Source organism: Larus michahellis, chromosome 2 (assembly GCF_964199755.1).
Source record: "Larus michahellis chromosome 2, bLarMic1.1, whole genome shotgun sequence".
NCBI classification, from domain to species: Eukaryota; Metazoa; Chordata; class Aves; order Charadriiformes; family Laridae; genus Larus; species Larus michahellis.
In genome coordinates this window covers 107,087,210-107,111,861 of record NC_133897.1, presented here as the reverse complement: position 1 = coordinate 107,111,861, position 24,652 = coordinate 107,087,210, and the positions used below count along the sequence as shown (strand labels likewise).

The 24,652-nt window shown below is 35.7% G+C and overlaps 1 protein-coding gene across 7 annotated transcripts in view; it reads right to left on the bottom strand.

Moving 5' to 3' along the window:
- The window catches only part of NETO1 (neuropilin and tolloid like 1), a 77,535-nt gene that overhangs the window by 38,940 nt on the left and 13,943 nt on the right, over positions 1–24,652 (bottom strand). For all 7 annotated transcript variants that reach the window (XR_012585695.1, XR_012585698.1, XR_012585697.1 and 4 more), the window contains exon 4: positions 23,416–23,664. Coding sequence is in view for 3 of the 7 variants with exons in the window: in XM_074576538.1 (XP_074432639.1) it covers positions 23,416–23,664 (249 nt within the window). In the remaining 4 variants the exon portion in view is untranslated. The remainder of the gene's footprint in view (positions 1–23,415; positions 23,665–24,652) is intronic.

The following is a 24,652-nucleotide window of genomic DNA, read 5'->3' as shown; positions in this document are numbered from 1 at the left end:
CAGAAGAGTTCAAAAATATTTCTGCATACACTAGCAAGCAAGAACATCACACAGCTAACCACATGATATTTTAATACATCAGTCTAATGAAAGAGGATATATTTACAGATCCATTCAGAATCCTGTTGCCTATTTTGCATTTTGCACTATGATTATAACACTCATGTTAACTAGAGAAATCTAAACTACATTCTGTTTATGAATACTCTGCCATCCCTACTGACAAAGAGGAGACACTTTCTTTAGCAGAAACATCCATTTGGGCTTCCTGAAATAAATACCATAAGAATTTACAATGGAATTCATTGTGCTAACAAGGTAATAAGTCTAATACATGTGCTATTTTCAAACAGATAAACATGATTATATTTACCCACTGAGATGCTTTGTATCATGTTTTTATAGCCAGATATAAGACATAGATGAAATGAGTTTGGTCTTAGACCTATGCTTCAATAGACAGCTATCCACAGACAAATCATAATTTCACAAAATTTGTCCAAAACCAGAAATGTGAATGAGGCTAAAGTATTGCAAGAGAAGATGATCTCTTCAGGATAGACTGGTCTTGTCTGGGAGATTTGCACTGCTTTTTTTAACTAAAACGAATGTTCCACACTGTTTTTTCTCATTTTCAGGAGAAAAAAAAAAAAAAGACAAGAAAAAAAAAAAGAAAAATCCACTGGCCTTTGTATTTCTCTGAAAAGTTGATAGTATCTGTTTTTCTGAAAACAATGATATACACTCTTCATTAAGCTTCTCCTGAGCCACATACAGAGTGCCAAGGCCTCAAAAGGATTGCACAAGAGGAAAACCACGGTAGAGTTTGAGCCATGTACTCTACTCATGGAACTGATCTTATTGTTTCAGAATTGGGTCAGTGTAGAAAAGGCTATAAATAAAGCAATGAAAAGAAAGTTTGGAAGTAGAAAACATATTAAAAAAAAAAACCAAAACAAATAAAAAACAATCCACCACCAAAACTGCTGTTCCACTCTAGCCTTAGACAAGTCATGATGGTAAGAATCATAACTAAATAATATCCGGAAAAAGTCTAGTGTTCTGTAAGAAAGATCATCCATTTTAACTTGAACAGTGAGAATGTGTTGACTTCAAAAATCGGAGTTGTAAAATACTTTTTTGAACTGTCCCTCTATAACCAGGTTGCTGTTCTTCCCAGTTATCTTTTACAGTTTCACAATGCAAATCGTGAGTAAATACCATGAACTTAAGGGACTGCAAATATAATTGAGTAGGCAATTAGCATTAATTGTTAAGCAATTTTATAGATCAATAGATAAATATGATAGCCAACAACACTAAATGTAATTAAATATTTCAGTTAATGTACTCAGATGTTGATATCTAGTGCTGAAAGCAAGATACTTAAGGAAGCCTACTTTGACTACTGGTTCAAATTAACATACAAACCGTGTCTAGTGTAACCATTACATTTCTTCCTTTTGCTGAGTTTGCAAGGATCACTTTGGTCTACTGAAAAAACTCCACGACATTACCAAAGTAGAGAGGAGGAAAGAAGGAGAAAAAGATCCAGACAGGATTTCTCCCATATGAAGGAGTTTTCATATAAAGGAGTGTTAATAGCAAGAATCCAGGCTGAAGTATGATCTAGACCATGCAACTTGACCTTCCAAAAAATTCCGGAAGTATGTTCTCATTTGCTAACAATACAGTTAGAACAAAACCACATAGAACTGCACAATCTGTTAAAATTGTAGAAATACGGTAGATCTTGTTCAGTTTTGAAAAATGTTCTTTTTGCAACCTTTCAACATCTCAAGAGTGATAGTGAAATAACATCTACAACACTTGAGGTGATACACTTCATTAAACATTAAAAGTATACCAATATTATTGTAACAAAAACAACAATCTGTAAATAAGGTATTACCAGAGATGCTGGAAATTCAACCATGTTTAAGCATATTTACCCGGCAAATGTTTGTGTTTTATATAGTCTACCATTAAACAGATTATACTTTAGCAGCTCTTCTGTATGTAATTCAATCAAATTGTTATTATCAGTCTGGCTGAGTCAGAACCCTTTTAATGATATCTAAACACTGACTGGCTAGATCTTCCGATAGACAGAGTCCTGATTAAAATCATGTTCCCATTAGGGAAACCTCCCACAACAGGAAAATTTTGCTGTGAAAAATAAGATCGATCAACTACAATGAGAGAGAAAAACAGGAGGCAATAGGCCTTGAGGGGAATGCAATATGTGTAAATTTTTTCTTGGGGATCTCCTTAATGGGGAAATGAAGTACGTACAGAGGAAACCATGAATTTTCATAAGAAATGTGAAAATGTGTGAAGGTTATGTAAATGGAAGACCTTGTATCCAAAATAAGTTCTGTGGCTCTTTCCTGAAGCACTGAATGTCTCTTTTAAAACCAACTAAAACCAACAAAATAAAGGTTATCCAGAAATTTCCTTTGGTGATATATTCCACAAATAATAGATTCCTGTGATTTTTATTACTGTAAACTTTTCTGTAAACTCTCCATGAAGCACAGTAGAAACTTCTTATGAGATGCAAAAATCTGTGCTAGCTTATTCACAGTTACTGTCCAACAAGCAGAATGAGAAACTTTAGAGTGGTCCAAGGAGAAAATGGTGATAATCTGTAGATTTCCTTAACAAGTAAAAAAAACTGGGTGGATGAGAAGACAGTGAAGTAGACTTGAAAGTGGTAGAACAACCAGGCCCATGATGGTGGTGATCAGTTGCACAGTCTAGTTGGAGGCCAGGAATGAGTGGTATACTCAAGGGGTCAATACTAGGTCAGATGCGGTTTAACTTCATTCATGATCTTGATGATGAGGCAGAGTGTACCCTCAGCAAGTTTGCTGCTGACACAGAACTTGGAGGAGTGGCTGATACACCAGACGGTCATGCTGCCATTCAGAGGGGCGTCAAAAGCAGCCCTGGAGAAATGGGCTGACAGACACCTTATGAAGTTCAATAAGGGGAATTGCAAATACCTTCCCATGGGGAGGGACAACCCCATGCACAATATAAGTTCAGTCCACCCATCTGGAAAGCAACTTTGGAGAAAAGGACCTGGGGTGCCTGGTGGACACCAAGTTGAACGTGAGCCAATAATGTATCCTTACGGCCACCAGTAAGGATACATAAGGATACTCTTTCTCATAAGGCCACCAGTATCCTGGGCTGCATAAGGAGAATTCCTGCCAACAGGTTGAGGGAGGTGATCCTTCCTCTCTAGTTGGCACTGGTAAGGCCGTATCTGAAGTGCTGTGTCCAGTTTTGGGCTCCCCAGTGCAAAATTTATATGGAGCTACTGGAGACTAGGGGTCATAAAACTGATTAAGGGACTGAAGTATCTCTCATACAAGAAAAGGCTGAGAGAGTTGGGGCTGTTCAGCCTGGAGAAGAAAAGGGTCAGAGCAGATCCTACCCATGTGTATAAACACCTGAACTGAGGGTGCAAACAGGATGGAGCCAGGCTCTTTTCAGCAGTAACCAGTGAGAGAACAAGAGGCAATGGGCACAAACTGAAACACAAAACACTGGAGGTTCCCAGTGAACATCAGAAAACACTTTTCCTCTGTGAGGGAGACTGAGCACTGGCACAGGTTGCCCAGACAGGTTGTGGAGTCTCCATCCTTGGAGATGTTCAAAAGCTGTCTAGACGTGGTCCTGGGCAATGGATTTGAGGTGACCCTCCTTGAGCAGGGGTTTGGACAAGATGACCTCCAAAGTTCCATTCTAACTCCAACCATTTTGTGATCCTTTAATTCCTTAATAATTAAACACCGGAATTGGTTAATATTGAAATAACTAGCTGAAAGACAAATCTAAGGTAATAGCAGAGGTTAGACAAATCTCTATCACAATACAGTCTTGTTTTGGTGGAATTTGCTTTGAGACATAAGAACTTTTATATCTATCCTGGAGAAATCTGTAATATTTAGGACTGGTTCTAAATGGATCCACCAGCTCTTCATGGGAGCCTCTAAAGTTTTCAGATGCTGGCTCTGGGATCTTTTCTATACCTGGCCCATGGAAACCATGCTACATTTATTTATTTTTAGTTTCATTGTTAAGATGCAACACGTCTGGATTTTCTAAGCAGCTGTGAAGCGTGGAATTTAAATGCAAAAAAAAAAAAAAAAGAGTTAGGAAAATACAGTATTTTCTTTCTTACAAACACATAAATTTGTGAGTAAACCTTTCATATTTTGTTAATCAGTGTCTTTAACTTTTCACATAAAGTTCATTTGGACACTTTCTTATGCTATCAATGTCAAACCTGTTGCTTGTACTGACAGAAATAATAGATATCTCAGTCTTGGAAGTCAAATGATTTAAGTCAACAGATGTTTCAATATCTCTTAAAAAATGGAAGATTGAGTTTGTATGTTTCTTAGCATATCTGGGTTAAAATAGACTTAATTAGACAGATTTTATTTTTTTTTTATCTGAAGTACAGTATATACAATGAAGAATATGAGCAATTACTGCATGGTCAGAAGTCAAGATGAAGGAAATGTGTACCACAAAATCCTGATGAGATATGAGGCCTGATTGTGATTAACTTTTGAGGTGTTTTGCTTTGTTTCTTCTATAAATGAGAAAGAAAGGAATTATTTGATCAACCTATACACTACAAAGGGTTGGCGTTTGAAACATAAAGGAGTTTTTACTGTTTGTGAATATAACCCCCTCCATTTTTAATGGATATATACACAAGGTAGTCACAATAAGTAGAAACCATATTTCCTAATGATTTATAGGAAAACTGTCCATTTTTACTATTTGAACAGGCAGCTGTAGATACATGTTTTCATTTTCCTGTCTTTTGAATGACTAGAAATAGGCAACTTTTATCTATCAATATTTAAGAAATTTTAACGCACGCATGTGGTTCTCTGTCACAGAACTGATAAGAGCTCTGATTTTACATGCAAATGCTCAGGAAAAGTGAAGAAATTTGCACTATTCAGCAAGCCACCGGTTATTTATTTTCAAGTTTATGAAGTCAGGTTCTTTTACAATGATTTCTGGGAGCCTAAACCAGCCCTGCCCTCTTGAGGGTTGAAATATAATTCTCTGTAAAAGCAGAGCTTGCAGAACTCAGTACAAAACAGCAGGATTGTTCTAAGGTATTTTATGTGGTTTCCTCCTAGTATTTGATGATAGAGTAAAAATACTAGAAAATGATGATCAAAAGATTTTAAAAGCATAAAAGTCTGCTCAAAGAACCACTAAAGCATTTCTAAAATATGAGAAGTTTTTATAAGCAAACATTTTTTGTGAAGTGTACAACAAGGGGACCTAGCTATTCTACTGGGAAAAGTAAAGCAAAAGTACAAACAAAAAAAAAAAAATAAACAAAGCCAAAACCAAAAAAACAACTGAGATAGATGTGCAAAAATACACAAATTATTGTCTTGTTAGCCAAAAGTTAAATTTGTTCTGATGAACATTTTCAGCTCTGTGTTCTTGTTGAAACTTCAATATATATGTCTATATCTGTATTAAAGATATCAAAGGATCTTCAAAGAAGGCCTATAGTTTGATAGACAACCTGAAAAACAGTACTATAATAATTATAGCTGGCAATAGTATGTTCTGTATTTGCTCTTCGTTTTCTACGTTCTTTCTTTTAAGAACAGTATTGTGAGCAAGGGTGGCTATTTTGGAGGCTATGTATTTGTAATCTAAAACAATGCTTCTCAAATTTTTCACTCCTTAGCAAAGTAATGAAAGAATTTAAAGGTGGAAAGTGCAAATGTAAAATTGAATATGACTCTTGGTACTTCACCTTGAAGTTCTACCTGCTATTAGATCAGGAGGAAGTCATATGCAGACAAATAAGCCAAAAAAGATTTGTATTCTCGAGAAGTTTAAGAAACTCTTTTTTTTTGAGGATACAGCTCCATAAGGAGGCACTGTTTTGTCTTGCTTTTGTTGATCTTTTCATGCACACAATGGCAGGCTCTGAGATCTTAGCCTGCTTGCTCCCTTGTCTACTCTGAACAGTTCAGAGTAGGTTCTTTCTGTAGTGTAAATTTTGTATGGGTGGAAACCATCTCAGAAGGTAAGAGGATTCATGACAGCTTGGCCGTCATCTTCAAATGGTGTTTGGACTATTTAGTATGCGTACCCAAATACCACAAGTGAGAAGTCCTTCTTGGAACTGACATAGTAAGAAAGGAGAGCAAGAATGGGCAACAACGTCAGACTGCTGAGTGGAAAGAGGAAGTTTGGGAGTCTTGATGATATGTGTGGGATAATTTGGCAGATCATTTTTATTATGTTAAATACTTACACTAGCAGCTGAGTGCTCCATTTAGGCATCGTATTCCCCTTATGCAGCACACTGTGTGTGGAAACACAGAGAAAAATGATCCCAAGACGAACATTTCAGGGGATGCATATACCTTTATCTGCCAGTTGCTCGGAAATGTGTGAAACAAGACTGAACGAGCTCAGGAGCCCACTTTATCTGAGTAATGCAGCCTTGCTGTGACAGTGCAGCTAACTTGATCGCCAGGACAGACTGTCAGTCAAGGGCGATATCTCGTATGTGTCTCCCCGAGATAAGATCCTGGTGGCTTCCTGTGATTGACTAATGGTCTCCGAACTTGACTAGGAAGAAAGATGTACAACATAAAAGTGCTACAGAGCTTTTCCTGACAGATGTTGAATACTAAGTATGGCCTAGTCATGCAATTTCAGCATAAAACTACTAAGGCTTGGGATTTGTCTTGTTGGTTTGTTAGAGACAACTCCTGACCTAGCCCAAGTAAATGACACTTTAAGTTCACAGCAGAAGTATACGGAAAAATGATCCAGAGAGTTTAGCCACAGCTGTTGCTAGGCATTACTTCTTCAGATTGAACCAATTTATACATGGTTATTGCTTGCTACTATTGAGTGCTAAACTTGCATATCCTTTTCAGAGAGGGTGTTCATGCTCTATCAGTCCATGGAGTGGATTTCCCAGGACAGAAGGAACTTACAGGAATAACTTGGTGATATAAAGTAACCTTACTTTGTCATTGGAGAAATTCTTTCTCCTAGTTTTACCTCAGAACATTCAACAGAATGAATTCACTACAGTGTTCCAAATTTTGAAGAGCTACATCTTTTTCAGTTATTCTATTCAACAGAATATATCATTTGTGCTACTTCAAATAGTACTGAATAAACTGTAGTTGACCACATATTAAGACACATTTCCAATACAAACAGAAATGTCAGGATAGTGTTTACCCCTACTGACATTCCCTTGCTGTCACCGGCCGCACCAACCATGCCATGTAGGCTACTGGCATCTTTTTGAAGACAACTGCATCTCACATGAGAAGTTCAAATATATCCTCTAGTTTCCATGTGCAAACAGTTCACCTTCCACTTTAATAAGAGATTTCTTGTGCTGTCTCCAAACATTTTTCTCTTACAGCTTAGCAAAACATCAGGTGGACTTTTGCTAAAGTGATTAACCATGTCAGAGAGCACTGAAAGATGAGTTGCATTTTTAAAAACAACTGATTGCTTAATCATCTGACTATATGAGATACCAGAAAGAGATGAAGCAGACACAATACTTCAGAAAACATGATCCTTAGAGTGGAAAGAAATGAAATAGCCATAGACAAAAAGCCATTCATTGGTTTACTGTGCAACTGCTAGATTTTTCAAAGTTATTCAATTAATTATATTGTAGTGCTCTCCTATAACAAAGTCTTTGTATGATTCCAAAAGACAATGTGACAGGGTGTTTTAAAAATGTATATCCGGACTCTATATCCAGAGTAGAAATCTGTTGGTGTTTAGCATCAAAGGAAGAATTCTAGGTTTTCATTCCCACAGGACCCTGAATGCTCTCTTCCTAAAGGAAAACAAACAAACAAACAAACAAACAAACAAAAGCCCAACGAAATCAAAAGAGGAGGGAAATTCATTCATTAAACCAAATTGTCAACTCTAATTGTGATTATATGTGCCCACCACAGACAATGCAATAGAGCTTAAACCTAAACTTTCAGTGAGCAAGAAGAAGAACTCTAAAAGCCACACAGCTCAATGAATTGCTGAGGAAGGCATATTAACACCAAGTCCAAGAAACAAGTGAGGGAAAAATAAGTCTTCTGTCCTCTCCTTTCAGCATCCATAGTAGTATAGCTTTCAGTGACTGTAGTTTTCCTTCTCTTTCTGCTACTTTTAGGAGGTTTCCTGCCTAGAAATTGTCCTTTCAGGGACCACTGAGCTGTTGACCCCAGCAGTCTTGCCAAATGTACTAAGCCCTCTCTACAGGACGAGAAGATGCGTTTTCATCAGCTTTAGCTACTGAGTATACAGTGGAGCTGCCCTGGAGATATTCTGGCACTTTCTTTTTCTTCTTCATCCTTTTAGTAGCACAGGGTAGCAGTTTTCTCTGAGGAAGAGTTTCAGTATAGTGCAGTTGCCAGAAAGGAGATAACTCTGTGTGTTAAACTGTGAATTCCTACTTAAATTACCCACAAACTTACGAATTTTACATTTTATTATACAAGATAAAATTCAGATATTTAAGGGATATAAATAATATATGGGAAGGGAGCAATAACCCTTCCGGTCTTTCTACTATTATGAAATTCAACTTCTCCTGAGATTACAGAAGGAAAACATTCTGATAAATTTTTGGTAAGTAAGGTTTTACAGCTAGGTTTTTTGGCCTCACAGTTCATCTGCTTCCTGTTGGTTACAACTGCATGAGTCTGACATTCCCTTTTGTTCAAATAGTAGTTTTTTCTCCCATTTCATGCAAATAAAGGTGCCAAAGAACAGTCCAAACCAGGCTTAATTGCTAATACTGACCTAACAAACATATAATCTGTTAGAAACAAGATACTAGGTCAGTTAGGACTTTTATTATTTTGACGAGAAAAGCCTTACTGTATGTTTTATTATGTATTTGACTAAAACAAAAAATTCATACAAACCCTAGCTCTAAATTGTTTCCACTTAAATTAATGAATAAAGATGGTTGCTCGTCAGTAAGACATTTTTTGTTATATGCCCCCATGAAAAAATAAACAGGATGATAAATTCTAAATCAAAGGGTCTTGTCTTCATCCTTTTTAACTTTTTCTTTAAAAAATCTTTAAAAAAAAATTTTCTTTAAAAAATCTTTAAAAAAAGATCCTTCTAATGGATCCTCAGTCCTCTTTGAGTATCATTTATGCCACTTGTTCTGTGTTCACTGACCGATTCTCAAACTGGTTTGTCATGAACATCAGTAACCAAATGGGTCTGTGGATAGCTGGAGATCTGTAATCTAGAGTTTGAATAGTTTTACATTTTTGTCTATAAAACCTCAGTTACCACTGACTCTTTCACACCCCAGAAACTCCGGATCCAGCTATCCCTAAAGAGTTCTTATATTCACTATAAATTAGCAAATTTTTAATTCTATTGTCATAACTTGGGAATTTAGATTTAAAAAATCATTTCCATGGAATTCAACATATTTGCAGATTTCCTCCTCTATTCAAAAGCTATCAGTCTGAAGCAACAATTTGATTTCCACTAGATTTACTCACAGTTTTAATATTGACTCTGCAGTTTTAGGCCCACAATCTGACCTGAATTTAGCAATTGATTTATTGAGTGCTACACTGATTGAATGCCTCAGCCTCACGCAGAGAATTAAAACTGGTCTTTTGCATCACTTTCACCATGAAAAAAACATGATTCATTAAATCATACTTTGGAAAGGCAGCGTTCATAATAAGTCCTTATGTCTACTTTATACGATATGCAATATTGCCATTAACTGGCTGAAGAGACTGGGAAAAGAAGAGCTAAGTGGCTACTGATCAGATATTCTCCAGTTCTTCTGTTGGTGTGCTAATATTTAGAAGAAATTAAGTATCAGGCTAGTTTTCACTTTCAGCAGCAGAAGCAGGTCAAACATGACTGTCAGTCACAGTACCTGGGATTTTTAAGTATGGGTCAGACCCTTATCCAACAAGCAGGCCATAATTAAATTTCATTTGACCACATCAAGTTTTTGTCTGCCAAACAGCAGGATTTTTCCTAGCTTGATTTGAAAGAGTTATTTAAAGCTCTAGTGATCAAGAAAAAAATCAAATATAAATAAAAATTTCATATAAAAGCACTTGGTAAATCATTGATCCATATGTATATTGGACTATCACTGATAGGCAACATTCTGGTATGCAAACAACTATATTAATGATATAAATTATTCTTGTGGGGAGAGCACATACAATTACAGAGATTCAAATTACCTGAATCTGGTTTTTAAACTACTAAGTACAAGGGAAGGGGAAGGGGAAGGGGAAGGCGAAGGGGAAGGGGAAGGGGAAGGGAAGGGAAGGGAAGGGAAGGGTCCAGAGAAAACAAGAAGTGGTGTCATACAATCTTTTATTAACCCACATACTGCAACCAGCAGATTTGATAACATTGTCTCTTGAGCTTCAACTATCAGATAACATCTGGCAAATTATGTTTGTAAGTCCTGTTACACAACATCTTCTGGCTTCTCAGTGTCATCTAGGGGACTGATATGTGACTAGAATAACACATTTCACACTACCTGCTTCTGTCATGCTAGTACAAATTTTTAATAATGGATGTGCCACAGACATCAGTTTATTTGAATCTGAATTCTCAGAAAATATTTCACAATTCTGTTCTCATCATCTTACTCATGACTCAAGCAATCTTTCTTAATGCAAATTACTGGATATTAGATGTTGTCTTTTGACATCAAAGTATTCAAACAACTTCTCTGTATCTCTAATGTGTAATGGTATCTGAAGCAATATTTTTAAAATGTTGATCAAAAGTATTTCCTTACTTATTTTCACAATTTTGCAAAGAAATTATTCCTTTTGATGGCATTCTCAATTGTCTGGTAGATTTCATCACCCTAAACATTTAAAAAAAATTTAATCAAAAGTCAATTTTAGACCGTGTGACACAGACCAAAATATTTTGTCTCACTGAAGTTAAATTCTCCTCTACAAATCTATTTGAGGAAACACTAATGTCAGACACTCATTTACCTAGTGAATTGCAGGCTATGCTGTGATCATGTAAACATGTAAACATGTAATCGAGAGGAGTCTTCAGAGCAAGAATAATTTGAGAGCACTGGATCTCTCAATTTCAAAAGAGATTTGTGTAGTTGAATATGTGTTGTATTTATTATATAATGCATTTTCAATAAGAAACAGAAAAAGTCTGTCTTGAGAATTTCTCTCTAAGGGCAGAAGTAATTTTGCTAACAGTAACGTTACCTGATTTGATTATGAATGACTAGCATATATTTAATGAAAGGTTCTCAATTAGTCTGTATGTCTATACGATTGCAAAGCGCTCTTAATTCATATTGGAAATATGTAATGTATGGAATAAAGTAGTTTTAAAGATTTCTTTATACTAATAAAATAAAAATACCACATTTTTATCAATATAATGTAATTTAGAATCATACAATCATACAATCATAGAATGGTTCAGGTTAGAAGACACCTTAAAGATCATCTAGTTCCAATTCCCCTGCCATGGGCAGGGACACCTCCCACTAGACCAGGTTGCTCAAAGCTCCAGCAAACAATCAAGTATTGGTTTGGTTTGGGTTTGGTTTTTTTGTTGTTTGTTTGTTTTTTTTATTTTAGCTGAAGGGGAAATAAAAGGCAGAAAATACAAATAGAATTACAAAATGTAATTGAAAGATAAAAAAGTGCCAGGTTGACAAAGAACATAAACTTCTTAAATTTGAATCTTTCTAAATTCAGTTCTATTGCTTAAATGATTGCTTATGCCAACAGACGTCTCACCACCTAAATGTCTTTACAATTGGTCCTAAATGAATAAAGAAAATAAATGAACAGAGAATGTAGACGTTTTTAAATGTCTTCAGGCTGAATAAATGAATGAGTAAAGAGTAAATAAATGAGTGATAAATAGTCATAGCTGCCAACAGCATACAGCATGGAAGACAGACACCATTCTTTGGAAGATCAGCACCTGAGCTAGCTCAGGCTCAAGAAATCTGAGTTTATTCATTATTGGAGAGCCGTGTGATAAAGACAACTCCTCCTCACTCCTAATGAGTTTCAAAATCAGCTAGAGTGGGGAGATGAGATTTTGCAGAAAGAGCAAGATACTAAAGACCATTTGGCTTTCCCTAGGTATCTCTTGTTTGTGGAGATTTCTCTGTGAGCTTAACTTCCAATTTTAAAGAAAAGAACACATGATAACACAAAAAATCACTGGCCTCTTTTCCTATCAATAAATAATTGTTCCTTTCAAAAAATTATCCTGAAGTTCTGCTCCATTTTTATTTTTAAAAGCCCATTTGGCAATGGATGCACTACCACAAGTTTAAGTAATGGGAATGTAGTAATAATCTACTGGAAAGTGTAATTTATATTTGAAATTTAAAATCCAAGGAGTGGAACCAGTACTCATTGCAAATGGTTGCTGAAGTAGTATTACTTAATTTTACAAGTATTAAACATGATTGACAAACTGAGTTGACCAAAAAGCTTATCTGAATGAACTCAGTTTTAAGCATGGTTGAAGAAAATGATACTTTTTTATATACAGAAAATAATTTAACTTCAGACAATTCTGAGGTGATTTTTTAAGGACAAGGATATCTAGAGGAAGAATAGCACAGGAAGACAGACAAATCACTAATCACCATGTTATTACTCCAACAAAAACTCAAGTGACTGTAACAGAATATGAAAACAAGTGGAAACTGGGAGTTAGTGAATAAATTGAGCCTACTTAAGGCTATATTAGCGTGACACTGATCAAATACGCAAATGCTGAATCAATATATACTACCACATAATTTGTGTAAAGGTAGAAAACTAGTTTTTAATTCACAAAAAGAGTTGAAGAAATAGTAGTTCAGTTCTCCAAAATAAACAAATATGTCATTCTGACTTAGTTCAATAGATGAAAAGGTAGAGGACAGTAAACATAGTTACCTCTAAGTACCCAAGCCTAGAGATTGACCATATTTAGGTACATGCTTAAATGTAGACTTCCTGAAGTTGTTTGCTAAATTGGGGCTAGATTTAGTGGCCTGCCAGTGCAGCACTTGAGTATAGTAAGCTTAAGCAACTGTTCTTTGGAATTAACCTTGGGCATATCAGAAAGTAATTTCAGAGATTTTTGACAGATTGTAGTGTTAAATTATAGTAGCTATTATTCATATTTGGCTTGAGGGCCTTAGTGAAATGAACAAGTTTTTCAGAGGGAAAAAAAAAAAGACACTTAGCAATTTGGACTTACCACAATAAAAAATGTGTGCAAATTAAAAATAAACACATTGAACATAAATTGAACAAAAATTACTTATTGGCTTTCCCAAACAAAAGAAAAACATTAGCTGTGCTAGTGGCATTCTGCATGTAAAGGTGATTTCAAAGATTTGCAGGAATGAAAATTATGTGACAATTTTTTATTTATTTCAAAGCTAACTAATAAAACACCTACAAGATACAGTGGAAATTACATTATTTGACATTATAGAAACAGAGCATAGGAGGCTAAAAAATTCTAGAACTTTAAATAGGGATGTCAGACATCTGTGGCATCCTGTGTTCAGTAGCTGAACATTTTGTCAGACTTACCCTGTTGACCATAAGAATACGCTACTTAAAAAATTTTGAAGGAATATGTCTGCAAAATGTGAATTAATATTATAAGAAAAAAAGACACTAATCTACTCAGCATTCACAAGCATTAAACAACGTTCGCAATAAGCAGGTGACTCTTGCCTGAACCTATTATTACCAATATATACCTCTTCATTATAGATTTTTATATTTTGAAGTTTGGATTCTTTTAAGATTGAACTTAAAGAATTCAACTTCTCACTTCCTCAATTTATCACGATTGTTTTTAGGATAGCATACCTGTGTTTATTATATACATAACATCAGTTAACATTACTGAGATGAGGTTTGCTCATAACTCCTTAGTGTATGTATAAGGTAAATGTATATAAGGTAAAAAGAGCTTGTCAGTAGCTTGAGGGAGGTTATAATTGTACAGAGAAAAAGAGAAAGAGAGAAAGGGAAAAACCAGATAGGAGTAAGTCCAGTTATTCAGAGGCTTGAGTCAAGCTCTTGATTTTCCACCACGTTCACAACTAGCAATACATATATTGTCTAGAACTAGCCATAGAGATGATATCTACTTCTCACAAAAATCTTTGTATTTCTGTTCCTCACATGGAAAAGACTATGCATGATAGTATTTTTCTACCCTATAAGAGCAGTATGGTATTAAAGATCGCCAGGTCTTTGATATCATATAATAAGAGAGAAGACAGATCAAAGGCATAGATAATCTAATAGGCCAGCTAAAAGTCTATTTACAGAAACATTAGGACAAAATTTCTATCAAAGTTGAATTAAGCATGATCTTACTTCTGGACCTGAGCACCAAAGAATCTCAAATGTTACATCTGACATGAAAGAATTACATAGTCTGCATTTCTCAACAGACAATAAACAAGTCAACATTGGTCACAGCCATCAATATCACAAAAGATATATTAAGGTGTCAACATACACTTACTAGAACTACAAATATACAAAACAATATTAAGTAACATTAACCTCAGTTCTGGTCAGAAAATGAGACTCTCTGGGTTGACCTCTTTACAAAAAAATATAAATACTACCCTAAGAAAATGAACCAACGCTAAATAGTTGCTGAGTATACACTAAAATGCTGAGAGAGGATATATTTTGAATTTGATACATTTACTCATTAGCTAATCATGGCATACTGCAAAAGTATTCAGTTCTAGAAACAGAAACATGACTGACTTTTCCAAAGACTAAATAATCAGAGCTTCTAATTATTGATCAAGAACTTTATTTATTAGTTACAGAGGACTGGGAGCTTTCTAATAAGGGTTTGTGTGCATTTCTTTAAGGAGAATTAGCTGGAAGCATTATTCAAAGAGTTATTTATTCAAAATCTGTTAAGGAAAGCTAAATATGTCAAAAAAGATCTTTACTTATTGCTGTTAGAATTGAGAAACACTTCATCAAAGGAACAGATGATAACAACAAAATCAACAATCACAGTTACTTGAACCTATGCAAATATCAAATTAACAAATATGGATGACACAACACAAGTGATATAAACATGTTTTTTTATCTAACGTAAAAGCATCGCTTTCTATATGACAGCTAAAGAATCAAACTACTTGCCACTCTGTGGCTAGAATAAAAAATAGCTTATCTGCCTAACAGAAGGGCCACGGTCATGCTGATTAGACAAAAGCACTGCGGTGACTGTCAAGATTTATTGTCTATACCCATGACACCTCAGAAACCTGTAGATACAATACATAAAGATGAAAAGTTAACAACTTAAGGAATGGATAAGTAAAGAAAAAAATGCTTCAATGTCAGCAGAAACTCCACAGACATCCACATTGCCAAGGTCACTAAAAGAAACTATTACAGACGACAGTGTTGCCAGGATGAGGCTGCAACACAATCAGCCAGAAGTGCATCCCAGTAAGAGCTACTAGAAAATCTGCCAGATAAGGAAGTCAGAGGAACTGGAACAACTTTGAAGAGTATTCAAAAATTCCTTACTCATTACACATGAGACACAAAGTTTCTCACATTTTTCCCTGAAGAAATAGGTGTTAAAACATTTGAATGAGAACTACCAAGTAAGATACTTAACAACAGGTTTTGGAGGTGCTATGCTGTTCAGTACAAATTCCATATTATCTTCTCTGTTCTGCCATTTACCAGTGCTTCACAAACATTACAGAGAAATCAAGAATTAATAGGGAAAACAAATGCCCAGGGCTCACTGATTATTTCCACATTTTGCAAGTGTTTAAAGCAAAGGGTAATCGCTCTATAACAGACCTAAGGTTAAGATAATTCAGTATAGTATTTGCATAAAGCCAAAAGTGTATCCTTAGGGGAAAGAGCATAAGAGAAGGACCATATTTAAGGAAAAACCTCTCCTGCCTCTAAGATTTAGTTTTAATTGTTCTGTAACAAGTAATAACATAAACTATTTTGAGAATTACGACAATGGTGTTGTAAAAATGCAGCTTAATCTAAAAATGTTCATCTTTTAGTATTATTTTTGGATGTAAATCTAAGCTTGTTAAAGGTTCCTCCCAGGTGCTTCTGAAATGACAGACATTCTGTCAGAGAAATGTGGTTCCTCTGTAAATAATATTTAACAGCGCAACATCATAATCACCTTTATTGGTGAGATCACCAACATATCAAGGGAGGTATTTCCTCTAGAGGTAGAAAAGAATTATTTGTATCTGTACTGCTGTACAATATGCTAGTAAACCTCCTCTAGAAGTCTGTGTTCAACTTGTTGCAGAACAGAAACAAAGAAGATATTCTGGAAGGAAGAGGGGTGGTACTGATGGAAAGGGGAACAAAGAGCCTACAGCATTAAAAGAGAATACGAGAATTTGCCTTGTGGAGATAAGCAAACTGACATCTTAAAAAAGAGATGACTGCCATCACTAAGCTCAGGACACAGTGGCATATAGTCTTGGTGAAAAAAAAGGTTTCAAAGCTCACAAGTAATGTTGGTATAAGAAGGCAAAGGCATAAGCTGGCTGTGAATAATTTTGGGTAAGAAATCAGAAGAATATTCCTAACAATTTGGATCCTGGAACAGTCTTTCATAACAATGGCTGAAGTAGAAAATACCCAAATAAAATAAACGCTGAAAGTCTTTTCAGATCCATCAATAGAGGGATATGAATTTAAACACTTATGACATCAGCTGGAAACTTGCTCCTTGCAGTCCTAGTGTGTGAGATAACACTACAGGACTTGGAAAGACCCTTCCCTCCAATGTTCGTACATAGTCAATACAAATGCAACTCTAATGTCCCTAGTTAATGCAGCTCTTACCATACCATGTGATAGGGTACTTTCTTTTTTCCAATGTTAGAATACTTAAAACTATATCTTGGTTTTATGTTGCTCTTATTTTTATAGCAAAGATCAACGAGTAGGAACATAAGTGTTTAGCTTCTTTTTGTTGGTAATACGATACTCCCAGCATGCAGGGATTTCTAAAATAGGAAGTTCTGTAGTTGCCTTTTGGGTATTGTAGAAAGAAAAATACAAGTATGTGATAAAAAAAGGTAATATGGGACCTGAGAATCCTGTGAGATTTTTTAGATACTCATTTGCTCCACACACAGAATTTCACTTGAAATTTAAAATAAGCATATTATCCCATTATAACCTCATATTTATGGTACTGAAATATTCTGGGCCTAATCCTACAGTTCGTGTAAGTTAATGGAATTTTGCAAATCTAATTCCCTTGAAAGGACAATATATATGTAGCTGATGATGATTCTCAATGTAAGATACAAATGCAACATCCAGAGGTTACAGTGAAATTCATTGTCATTCACAAGACCAGAAGCCCTAATACATTGTAAACAGCAATGAAGTGCCTGACTGTTGTGTGTTTGTATGAATACACTAAACTTTCATAACTCAAGGAATCTGCTTATAACAATTTGAAAAACTGAGAGCTAGAAATCTCAGTAAATAAAAAGAAAAAATCACACTTTTGTTTTTTTTAAACATCAGAGTGTTCGGGCTCATCAGTTTAAAAGAGGAGTTACGATGAGTAATTTCTTATAATTTCAAACCAACTCTGATCCCAAAGGAAAAAGATTCAAAGTTGCATGGCTCTGAGGTTGTTTATTGTTTCTCAGAAAACTTAACTGGGTTACAAGTTGGTTGCCTGACCAACCTTGTGGCCTTTTATGATGGAGCGACTACAGCAGTGGACCAGGGAAGAGCTATGGATGTTGTCTATCTGGAGTTCTGTAAGGTCTTTGACATGGTCCCCCCCAACATCCTTCTTTCTAAATTGGAGAGATACATCTGGACTGTTCAGTGAATGAGGAATTGGTTTGATGGTAGCAGTCAATGGTACCAGATGGTACCAGACGGTAGCGGTCCATGTCTCACTGTCCAGATGGAGATCAGTGAAAAGTGGTGTCCCTCAGGTGTCCGTATTAAGACCAGTACTCTTTAATATCTTCATCAATGGCATAGACAGTAGGATCGAGTGCACCTTCAGCAAGTTTGCAGATGACATCAAGCTGAATGTTGCGTTTGACACACCTGAGGGACAGGATGCCATCCAGAGGGACGTGGGCGAGCACAAGAAGTGGGCCTGTGTGAACCTCAGGAGGTTCAACAAGGCCAAGTGCAAAGTCCTGCACCTGGGTTGGAACAACCCCTGGTATCAATACAGGCTGGGGGATGAAGGGATTGGGAGCAGCCCTGAGAACGCCTTGCGGGTACTAGTGGGTGAAAAGCTGGACATGAATTGACAATGTGCGCTTGCAGCCCACAAAGCCAACTGTATCCTGGGCTGCATCAAAAGAAGCGCTGCCAGCAGGTCGAGGGAGCTGATTCTCCCCCTCTACTCTGCTCTCGTGAGACCCCACCTGGAGTACTGTGTCCAGCTCTGTAGCTCTCAGCACAGGAAAGACACGGACCTGTTGGAGCAAGTCCAGAGAAGGGCCACAAAAACGATTAGAGGGATGGAACACCTCTTCTTTGAGGAAAGGCTGAGAGAGTTGGGGTTATTCAACCTGGAGAAGAGAAGGCTTTTGGGAGACCTAATTGTGGCATTTCAGTACTTAAAGGGGGCTTATAATAAGGATGGGGACAAACCCTTTAGAAGGGCTTGTAGTGATAGGGCTAGGGGTAATGGTTTTAAACTAAGATAGATTTAGACTATATAGAAAGAAGACATTTTTTACAATGACAGTGGTGAAACACTGGAAGAAGTTGCCCAGAAATGTGGTAGATGCCTCATCCCCAGCAACATTCAAGGTCAGGTTGGATGGGGCTCTGAGGAACCTGATGTAGTTGAAGATGTCCCTGATCATTGCAGAGGGGTTGGATCCCTTCCAACCCAAACTGTTCTATGATTCTATGATTCAAGTTGTTGCCACTGCTGACATTAACTTAGAAGCGGTCGGACCAAGTTCAGAAGAGAACAGGAAAAGAAATAAACAAATAAATAAAAACAAGTGAGCAAGCTCCCACAAGTATTCAGCTGTCCCAGGTGACTGGGGAATAGTCCTGCCCAAAACATACACAAGGGAGGGCATGGACATTACACGGCCAAATGATCTGACAGTATCTTATCTAAGTTCTTTAAAACTGTAATTGAATTTAATAAATTCACAATAAATATTTCATCAGTCCTAAAATATAGAAATTCCCCAATCAGGAAGAATTTTTGTGGTTGTTTTTTTTCCTCAAGATAGATGATGTCATTATTCTATTACTCTGAGATTCTACAGCTACTTGTACCGCTGCAACGGAGATGTAAAAGTACCATTATTCTGATTAGGCAGTGTTTTACACTCCACTTTTCAGGACATAAGAGTATAATTTTTTTTTCTTTTTCCATTATCAGGCAGTTGAACAGAAAACATTACTGACTGACCTTTATATTAATGAGGCTAAATAATAACACAGATGGCTTCTACTAAGTGAAGGAACTGAAAGTAATGATGTACTATCTTAAGCCAGTGTCCTGCAAAATCAGGGACCAGGATAAAGAGAAATCTGATTATTCTAGCTGAGTAAGAAAGCTCAAATAAACATATCCTCTCTCTGTCTGAATCTTTGGCTACACTAAAAAACTGACTCATTTAAAAGAATGTTTTTTCAAGAGTATATCCCCTTGAAGTAATACCTGAATTTTTCTACACAAAACTGTGATTCAACATCATGAGACAGCTTTTTAGCAAAAATGAGGGTAACAGACTGAGTCCAAGAACTCAGAGATGTATAATGAAATTTCAGCTGTAGGCCTTTCAGTGGCCCAAAGAATGACAAAACAAGAGCAAGAAAGAAATATTATGTGACTTATCTCATGTATCTTTCCCTAGCCAATCATATTTGCATTCAAAACAAACCAGAGCAACCTGAAAATATTCTAGTATGATGTTATTTCTTTTATACATGGCATTTGCAGAGAAAACAACAGAATGTTTCTATACATTTATGAAGGTTTCATAGGTTCACATAGTTCCATTTCTAAATTATCACAGTTAATTTGCATTTAACAATAAAAAAATAAAGTAGTACATAAAGAGTAAATATGTTTTGTTTTGCTTATAAACTCTCATGTATACAAAATCATTGAAAATTTACTTTACATCCAAACTGCATCTCCTTATTACTGGTAGTTAGCTATAATAATATAAAAGAAAAAGACAACTTCTCCTAAACCAGAGTTTTGATATTTAAAATAGTTCATCCTTATACCATATATGCAGCTTCATTCAGCCACATCTGCTTAACTGTACAATCTATAAAACCACAAAAATGAAAGCCTAAATTATCCCTTCAATAAGGATTTTTTTCTGCAAAATTTTCAGTAGTTTTATCACTTACTGGGAGTGGTTTGTGTTGGTTTCATGTGTAGTTCTGGATTTGTCATTAAAGTTGTTTCTACTGCTAGATCTCACCTTTTAGAGCGCTGAAAAGTGCTCTGAAAACAAATCTATTGAAACGAAACAGAATTCACAGCAAGAGAATTATGTTTGTTTCAAGATGCCTGAAACCCCAGCCTGTTGAGAAACTACTGAAACTCCACTGGACATTTGCATTGTTGGATGGAGTTCCAAAAATTTCAATACCAAGGACTCAAAGAAATTATTAAACAGAAAAGTTCCAGTAATTGCAAAATATTAGTCTATTCCTCAGGACTGTTCGATAAAATTTCTTTTTTTAAGACTTAGTCCAAACTAGTTTTAAAATGCCTCAGGTGACAGGGCTCCTTCCTTTTGCACAGACTAATAGATCTTCATTGGAACATTTTTCCTGATACCCTAATTGATCTTTTTTTTCAACTTAATCCAGTTACCTGTTTTTGTACACCCTGGAGATATAGTAAATCATTTCTTTCCCTGCTTCTCCAGGTACCATTCAAATAATAATAAATGGTTGCAGTTTCAATTTAGTCACATTTACTTAATTATTTTTTTTTTTAAATCTTACCACACACCCACACATTCAGCATCACATTTCTTGTATTTATCAACAAACCAGAGCCTCCATCAAGACATCAAATACAAAACTGGCAGCTGAGGAACATTTCAGGGGTGGGTGAGGACCACAGAGGTGGGGAACATCAAAGACTGCTGGTACTAAAGAAATAGTTCTGTTGCGGTTATCACTGGGATCGAGAAAGCCTGCTATGCAGTTCAGCAGAGTGTGGTGCTTGTGCCCCATCAGATGCAACAGATTGCATCTCCCCTGAGTGTTCAGCTGCTCTAGATACCAATAGTTTCAAATGAGTCTTTGCTTTGGTTCATTTTCTTGACGTTCTTTAAAGAAAGTATAGCTGAAAATTTTCTTCTGATCTCTCCTTTGTTCATAGCTTAATTTCATAAGTTGTCACTACTCAAGACAGACCTAGATGGTTTAGGTGATAATTTCTGGAGGCAATCCCCCTCTACTCTGTTCTTTCATATATTCTTGAAAGACACCACTCTCTTTGATGAGTTGACAGTGGCCCCTCCACATATTTGGACAACAGATCTCAAAAAAGCATATCCATGCCTATATAAAAAAGGACTGGTCAAGCAATCATCCAATATGAGAACTGCATTTTGTTACTGGTGATCGAGGAGGCAGCAGTGCTGTTTTGCACTTGTGAGATTAATCATATTCTCATTTTGGCCAATATTCCTGAAAACCCTCTATCATTTGCAGAACTTTCTATTGAAATCTATGAAGGAAAAGAAAAAAAAAAAAAGACATAGCTATTCCGTCTGAAGTCTGGAATAATTTATGCCACTATAGCAATTTACCAGCATTGATCTCTGTGTAGAAATCCACCTTACATCAGTAGAAAAGGAACAAGGATAAAACATGGCTCATGAAATTGTTTTTCACTTGAGAGTTTTTTAGACAGAATAAGCTGCAGATTGCGCTATGAACATCTTTTCAACCGTAATACATAACCCTTTGAAACAAGAAGGACATGAAACCTAAAGCAAAGAAATTTCAACGGAGGTGGGGAGGAACATGGCAAAAGCCCACAGAGCCACGGAAAATAAGAGATACAAATTTAACTCATTTTTCAGAGACAAGTAAGTGTGGCTATATTAACGTTTAATCCATTGTCTTTGCATTTACAATATAAAGATATACCTCACTATCAGATTATTTGCTACAGAATTCTGTGTTCCATTGCTGTTTGAAACTTCTAAGTATGTTTACCCTCTGGAAGACAGTATCTTTGACTTAAAAGAAAATTGAAGTATTCTGGTTAATTCTGTAACTATTTTCCTTGCATTAGGGAAAGAAAACCACATAGAGGAACACTCAAGTTGTCCTGTTTTTTTCTATGATGCTACTGGAATAAGAGCAAGCAGAATGTGGGGCATGTTAATTTTAGCAGATATTCTGAAGAATATTGTTCCACCTAATACAACAGTTTAGCTGAAACAATAGTGACATAATTGACAAAATTACATAATAATTACAGTGCTTTAGAGTGATCTATATTAAGGTATGACTCATCACTCAATACATAAGAAGGTACAGAACTACGTCAAATCCAGCAGTGCAGTGAAGCATAGGGTAGCTGCAGCCAAAAATGAAATTTAAAATCAGCAATCTTTCATTAACAAGCGGGGGGAGGAGAGGAATTAATGGAAAGTATGAGTATGATTTTTGTTTTACTTTAATTAATTAAATTTAAAAAGTGACAAGAAATAATTGTACAATTACAATTAAGATTTACAACTTTTTTAGAAAAATATTTAATTCATTTTACTATTTGAACCTCACGCTTCCTTTGGCAATACTTGTAATAGTTTGCTTTATTGAAAAGGGAGAACTATTCCACACCTCAGTTGGGGAAATGACTGGTGAAGTGGAAAAGCAATGATGGAATTTCCTGAGATAATTACATTTTTTTATTATAATACTTTATCAATGATCATTTTGAAAGAAAAGCTGCACAGTGTAACAATCAAGCATAAAATGCATAACTTCCCATGAAACATTTTGAATGATTTTCTCTAATAGAATTCAATTGAAAATAATTCTTTTAAAAAACTACAGAGGCTGAATAGATGCATGTTGGACAAATCTACATTGAAAATTTCTTCCTTGAATAAGCCTTACTTGTTATGTAAAATTTATATATACCTTCTATCATTTTACTGTCTGTTAATACTTTCCTTGATAATAAACGTAGTCCCAGTTAAAGATATTATTCAACACCACAATTATACTTCATTAGCAAAGTTACTAGGATAAGCTTTTTCTATCAAAAAGTGTGTTGGTTTGTACTCACCAGGTGTAAAATTATACCGAGCAGAAAACCCGATAGATTCCAGCTCACCATCAGCAAAAAATTTAATCCATAGGAATCTGCCACTGGATTTTATCATAGGCGGATTTTGCTGTCCACAGAAACGTCCAATGATTGGGGAAAAGCCAAAAGGTCCATCTCGTACTTCAATATGGTCAAATTTACACTCCCACGAAGGCTCTATGGAATATTTTTCATCAAAGTGTAGTTCAATGCATTGTCTAGGGGCAGCTAGAGATGAAAATAAAATTATTTTATTATTTTCTAAACCAAGACCCTTCAAACCTAAAACAAAATTAAAGTAAATTAAATATATCAATTTTGAATGCATCTTAATGTTTTGCTTAAAAATTTGTTTGAAAATTAGTACATCTATGTTTTTATAGATTTTATCACCATCACTTCACTGATCTATTCTTTTCCTTTCAAAAAGTGCTCATGACAGTAGTTCTTAGCAAAACTAAGAGAGATACCTATGATGTAAACAAAATACAATTTGGGAACAATAGGTTCAAACACAAAATCTTTCGAAGAAACTTATGCATCTGGAAAAACAGTGTTTTATTAGATTGGGGAGGGCAGGGGAGAATGTTAATCAGAATACTCTTTTACCTAATGTTCACAAAGATGAAGGAAAAACTGATCAGAACTGTGCTATAGTTAGAAGGACAAATTCTGTTTCTATATGTATTGCAGTTAATGACAGGCTTGACTGTAATTGCTTTTACTCAGAATTACTTACCATCTCTTTCGAAACACAAGGACAAGTGTAGTGAATTCTCATTTAAGAAACAAGATAAGGATGAAGCAAAATTAATGTCTACCTAAAGAGCAAACAATATTCTACTGAAAACTTTGAAGAAACTTTATAGCGGCCACTTAATTAGACATAAAACCCATCTTTATTGAAAGATACTAAGGCTAGTGGCAGTGAGGATGATCTCTAACAGAAATATTCCCCGGCATCTCCTGCATAAAGCAAAATAATTACTGGTTGAATTATAGTATTTCCTTAAAAGGTGAAAAAAATAAATCATGTTTTTGTCTACAAATTTTAAGAGCTGAGGCACCCCTGGCATGTGCTGTTCCTCTGCTTAATCCTGTCCATAGCAAAAAATGCGTGCCTTCAGTGTACAGATCACGGTGCGACATAGCCTTTTGCTGACAAAGCCTTCTGCTAAGGCAACGGTTTGTTGTGTCATTGCATGCTGTGACTCAC